General features: G+C 48.1%; 1 protein-coding gene and 1 long non-coding RNA gene across 7 annotated transcripts in view; one reads left to right on the top strand and one right to left on the bottom strand.

Annotated features, from left to right (window-relative positions):
• PDP1 (pyruvate dehydrogenase phosphatase catalytic subunit 1) overlaps positions 1 to 3969 on the bottom strand; it is a 10939-nt gene extending 6970 nt beyond the window's left edge. The window contains exons 1-2 of one of the 6 annotated variants that reach the window (XM_017847335.1): positions 3699 to 3966; positions 2841 to 2875 (exon numbers count right to left, since the gene is read on the bottom strand). In XM_017847335.1, the coding sequence (XP_017702824.1) occupies positions 2841 to 2871 (31 nt within the window). In that variant the 5' untranslated portion in view covers positions 2872 to 2875; positions 3699 to 3966. Of the gene's footprint in view, positions 1 to 2840; positions 3043 to 3559 lie in introns of all 6 variants that reach the window. The other 5 variants (XM_017847331.1, XM_017847329.1, XM_017847330.1 and 2 more) reach the window with 5 other exon arrangements.
• A 94-nt stretch (positions 3970 to 4063) lies between these two features.
• LOC108512194 (uncharacterized) lies at positions 4064 to 5035 on the top strand. Its single transcript, XR_001880529.1, has 2 exons — positions 4064 to 4120; positions 4526 to 5035. It is a non-coding gene; the product is annotated as an uncharacterized LOC108512194 (long non-coding RNA).
• Positions 5036 to 5683: the final 648 nt, after the last annotated feature.

Raw genomic sequence — 5683 nt, forward strand, 5'->3', positions numbered from 1 at the left:
AAAAAAAAAAAAAAAAAAAGGTATTTATGTGCTCCAGGAAAGCAGTATAGTCAAATAATAGTCTAAGGTTTGGATTGAAAAGGTACAGCAATATAATTACAAACTTTAAAAAACTCCTATCACTCTCTATATGCACTGAAAATAATTTCTGGGCATTTATTTGGAAAATTTAATAAATATATCATTAATCTAGATAATTTAGGCAAGAAAATATCCCTCTTCTTCCTCAATAAAATATATTTTCCCTGAATTCTTGAGATACTGCTTCAAAATAGTCTTTTGGACTATAAAGAAACACACTTTAGAAATACTTTAAATAAACAAATGCAATAAACAAAAAGGAACATGGAAAATAAAACCATCTGAGTTAATAGCAACTACTCCTTCCCAGGGCTAAACTCATTAAGAAACAAAAGAATTTACAAATATCATAGCAAATGTTAGCTATATATTATTTTCATATACCTTTTATGAAGAATAATTTGAGAAAAAGTGATAAATCGGGGTAGCGGGAAGCAAAGAAAACTAAACACCGAATAATCATTGATTCTTGTTTGCTTCTGTAAAAAGCACTACATAAGCCAGCCACACAGATTCTCTTCTGCAAGTAGCAGAAAGTACCATCATTTTAACTGCACTAAGAAGGGATTTGTCTACGAAAATGAAGACAAGATCAGGCAATAGAAAGTAATGGCTATAATTTTGGAAATAAGAATCTGTAACTAAAAAAGTATTCTGAAATGCACTAATGAAAAACAGAAATTCCAGAAAACCAGGAATCCATCAGGAGTAACCATTTAAATAAAAGCACTTCAAACTGAATACCTGAAAGTCATCCAGAGGTTAAGTGTACATGACTGAGCCAGAAGATGTGCTCAAATGTTGGGCCACATGACAGCGGCTTCCACACTTAAATCGTATCTCTTTTTAGGTTTGCACGCAGAAAGCATATCAACTCATTTTGTGCTTTGTATAAAGGTTTTCTATCACTAAAAATGTACACGAATGTAATCTTAATGAAAACAATTTTTCTTCATAATTTTATGACTGCATTTGCTCTTTCTTTAAAACTTAAGAATCTTACAGAATAAAAAAAGAAAATGTGCCTGTATGGAATATAAATTGACTCAAAATACTATTTGTGGGTGGGGGAGGGAGAGTTGATAGATGCATAACAGTGTTTGATTGTCTAAGAAATAACAAATCCAGGAAACCTGCACTTTCCTTAAATTCCTTTGCTTCGACATTTTTTTGGGGGGGGGTGGGGGACGGGGGGAGGAGTTTTGCTCTTGTTGCCCAGGCTGGAGTGCAATGGCGTGATCTCGGCTCACTGCAACCTCTGCCTCCCGGGTTCAAGCGATTCTCCCGCCTCAGCCTCCCGAGTAGCTGGGATTACCACGCCCGGATAATTCTGTATTTTCAGTAGAGATGGGGTTTCACCCTGTTGGTCAGGTTGGTTTTCAACTCCCGACCTCAGGCCATCCACCCGCCTCAGCCTCCCAAAGTGCTGGGATTACAGGGGTGAGCCACCGCATCCGGCTTGGTTTGACATCTTTTCTACTTTTGTAGTTCATTGCAAAATGAATGAAATCTAGTGACAAAAAGCTAATGATTCACACAGCAGGTGCTTTTAATAATACTTATATTCAAACATCAAACAAATTCTCCACTACATTTTTCCTTCAAGGCAAAAGTTCTTGAGATTAAAAACAAAAAAATGAGAGTGAATTTTATTGACTGTATCTTTCAGTTATGCAGAGGCTTAGCACATGGACTGGGATTATATCCTAATGCCCCAACTCCTGACATGCCTTCAAAAGACAAAATTCCTAGGGAAGTTGGAATTTATGAAAACTGCTGTGATTAATGAGCGTTCTATCCTCATCGGTACAAGTGATATATTCTCTCCATCAGATCAGATACCCTTGGGAGTCAAAGTGCTTTCAAATGCTTTCATAAACAATAAGTGAGCAATGAAAAACTCTTAACATCCTTCAGAATATCCACTGATACAACAAGAAAACCCTCTACATCAAAACTTTTGCGGACAAGCTTGTTAAATTAAGTGTAGAAGGCTCTTGATCAGGCAATAAGAACAGCATCCAGGTACAACTGTTGGTAAAACAGAGCAGTGTGAAATTTTCAAGTTATTCCTGATCACAATTTTCACGGAAAAGTTCCTATTCCATGATCTAGACTCAGCCACGTTATACGCAGCATCTTCGTCCCAGGCAGATTTGGCTGATTTTGCCAATGACTAATAAAGAAAGATGTACTGCAACCAGAAACAGGAAAGAGACCCATCCATTCTTACTGATGTGCTTAGCAGAGCCTGTGCCAAGACATTTTTTCCACTCCATCAATAGACCCACGGACCAAATTAATTAGCAAACGCTATTAAGGCACCGACTCCGGGGCCCTTTAGCTTTGCAAAGTTTCTGATGTAAATGAAAAAGAAAAGCTATGCTAATCATTTAATGTGTCAGAACCCCAGTTTATGTAATCCGATTGCATTAAACACTCTACATAAAGACCATCCCTGATTTTCAACATTTTCTGGAAATGCCTAGCCATTTCACAGCTCCTGCTATCTTTTTATATGAATGAAGAATGATACGAAGCACCATGCCAGTACCTGTTTGATTAGTTTCCTTTGTCGCTACCTGAAAAATTGCACTCACAAAGGCATCAAAGCTATCCCAATCCAAGACGCCCTTGTCCCTTTTTCCAATCTATCTCATCCCTTAATACAACGCTGACCCACCTAAAACCATCCATACACAAAAATCTGTCACCATCCTTCCTGGGTACCCAACGCAGGTAGTTAAGTGAATACCTACCAATTCGTCTGGGCCCGGGACACACACACATTCTCCTGTCATCACAACACGGAGCCGACAACATCCACAACCCGCGCGGGCAGCAGCAGCGACAGCAGCACCGGCCCATTGAAAGCAAGGCAGAGATGCTCATTAGAGGAGGCGGCGGCGGGGAGGCGGGAGCAGAGGAGGGGCGAGGTCTCGCTCCAGCCCGGTGAATGGGCTGGGAGGGGGGAAGAGAATGGAGGAGGGATAAAGGGGTGGAGAGAACAAGGAAGCCAACCAAACCAACCCACCCCGCCGGGGAGGCAGAGCCACAGCCCAAGACAGCGGGGCCCAGGCGCGAGCAGGGGCGCGCCCCAAGGGCCAGCCCCTCCATCCAGTCGGGGCGCGAAGCCCATGGACGCGTACAGCAGCCCCGCCCGCTGCCCGCCCAGTCCCGCCCTGCCCGGCCCGGCCCCACGGGTGCCCGCTTCAGTCCAGACGAACAGGGGCCGGCCGGCGGCAAGCTGCCAGCGGGGCCAGCCCGGACCCGGGGTGCATCAGGGAGACACTCAGGCAGAGCCGCAGCCCTACAGCCTCTCCGGAGCTCACTCTGCCGCGGTCTCCGCGGCGCCCTTGCTGCTGACAGCCGGCGCGCAGAGGCCGGAAGACGCTAGGGCTACACGGCGGCCCCGCCCCCGCCCCGAGCCCCCAGTCCCCCGACGGCCCCCCTACAGCCCCGACGCCCCGGTGCGCACCTGGCGCTCCAGGGCTCGTCCCGCCCTCCGCACGCCCGCGGCCGCCGGTCCGCGAGCACGCCCGGCGCCCCCTCACAACTTTGGACGGGTGGAGGATCCCGGACGGGGCGCCTCGTGGCCGGGAGTAGGGAATACGAACCGGGCACCGCAGGAGACCAAACGATTCTTCCCGACGAGGAGGGAGCGACAACGACGCCACCGCTCGGCGCTTTTTCCACTCAGCCCCGTGCACCTCCCGGAGCCCGGGCCCTCGTCCCCGGCCGGCCCACTCTGCTCCCCTACCCTGCGGGGCCGCCACCCTGCCCCGCCCGCACGTTCGGGCTGGAGTGCTTCCCGCCTCCCGATTGGCTGCGCAGTGGCGAGTGGGAGGGAAGGCGGAGAGGGCCGCGGCCGGGGGTGGGGCGGGGGCGGAAGAGGAGCGCGCTCCTCGCCAGCTTTGTGACGTCACGGAGGTCAGACAATCCCTTCCATTCGGCGCGAGCCGCCCATTGGTTCCCCGGGCCCGCCTCACGTGACCCCTCCCTCTAGCGGGTGGAAGGTGTGGCTGCGCGGCGCTAGGCGGTGGGCTGTGGAGCCGGGCGGCGTTGGTGGAGCAGGCTCGGGGGTCGGGAGAGGGGAGGCGCCTGGACCGGCTCCAGCGTCTTCGTGTGCGTGGGGCGCGAGGAACGGGCTGCTCCCCTGCCGTGCAGGCTTCCTCGAATCCCTTGCACCTCGGCGGGGATGCGGTGGTGTGGGTGGCCGGCCCAGCGGCCAAGCCTCCCCCGCGCCTCGCGGTTGGGTGCGGGCTTCCCAGGGTAGGCTGCGGGAGCGGCTCCCAGCCTCACGGGAACCTCAACTCCCTGCGGCTCACGGCAGCCTGCGGTACAAGGCGTAGCAAAGAACCTCGAGAGTAGCTGTTGCTTCGTTCATTTGATGTGTTGCAGATTTTAGAAGCATTAACGCCCATCATGTTTTCTATCGTCCCAGGGAGAGGAAGCAGGTGTAGACAGCAGCAAGACGGAACTGTGATGAGGGAATTCTCTCTGTAGCATAGATGTGTGCTTACGTTCTCCGAGGAGTTTTGAAATCAATATTGGCTCCGTTGCCCTGAATGGTTACAAGGAAAGAACACTGGACTTGGAGTCAGAAGACCTTCATCCGAGTCATTCCCTGCTCTAAGTCCCATTTCTGCTCCATGAGATTGTTTTCACCTCAGATGAGATTAGACTTAAAGTGGCATTGGTTTTGGCTGTGGTAAAACGGAAGATAGGTCGAGGGCTTTTCAGTGACTTCCATCCATACATCCCTTTTACGGGATAGTGGCTTCTGAAAGCTTCCTTGCAAATGGCAGGTAGAGCATTGCACTTATCTTCCCTAGTGTTCACCAATAAGTTGACTTTGATTTATTACACGTAACTTCTCACTAGCCAGTCAGGTTTACAAAATGATGTGGAGTGAATTACCTGATTTTTATGTAATAAAAAACGTTATATACCCCAATTGGTCCTTTATAACTCCTGGATCTTTCAAGTTGCTGTATTCTCTGTTCTCTAAATAAACTAGAGGAGACTCTTTGCCCATCCCCAGATTGCCCATGGAACTTTTGTGGCTAGTCTGTCTGGACTTCACCCCAGTTTTTACAGATCCATCTGCCTCCCTTCATCTCCTTTTTGCTTCTCAAATGGGCTTCCCATAAATTTGCAAATATTCTTCACTGCCCTTTTCGTATTAATTTATGTATCTGATTTCTTCTTCATAGATGCATAGGATGGTGTAGCCTAGTGATTAAGAGTGCAGCTGGAGGCAGGCTGGCTTGGTTCCATTCCCAGCTCTGCAGCTTTCTGTGTGGTCCTGGGCAACTCTGCATGGCTCAGTTCTCTCACATGTAAGATAAAAATGTAAAAAGTAATAACAGGGCTGTATTAAGAGAGTTGACATATATAGCTTGCTAAGAAATTGCATAGCATGTAGTGTTATATAAGTGTTAGCTATTCTTGATATTACCGACATGTCCATGTCAGTGTTTTAGATTAAGAACTGGCAAGTAGGAAACCCAGGCCCCCAAGTGCATTATATTCTATAGTTAGGTACTAATTTATTAACAGAATGGAGAATCTTAGAACCTTAGAATATCAGTTTAAATTC

This window comes from Rhinopithecus bieti, unplaced genomic scaffold (genome assembly GCF_001698545.2).
Source record: "Rhinopithecus bieti isolate Rb0 unplaced genomic scaffold, ASM169854v2 scaffold_26532, whole genome shotgun sequence".
Lineage (NCBI taxonomy): Eukaryota > Metazoa > Chordata > Mammalia > Primates > Cercopithecidae > Rhinopithecus > Rhinopithecus bieti.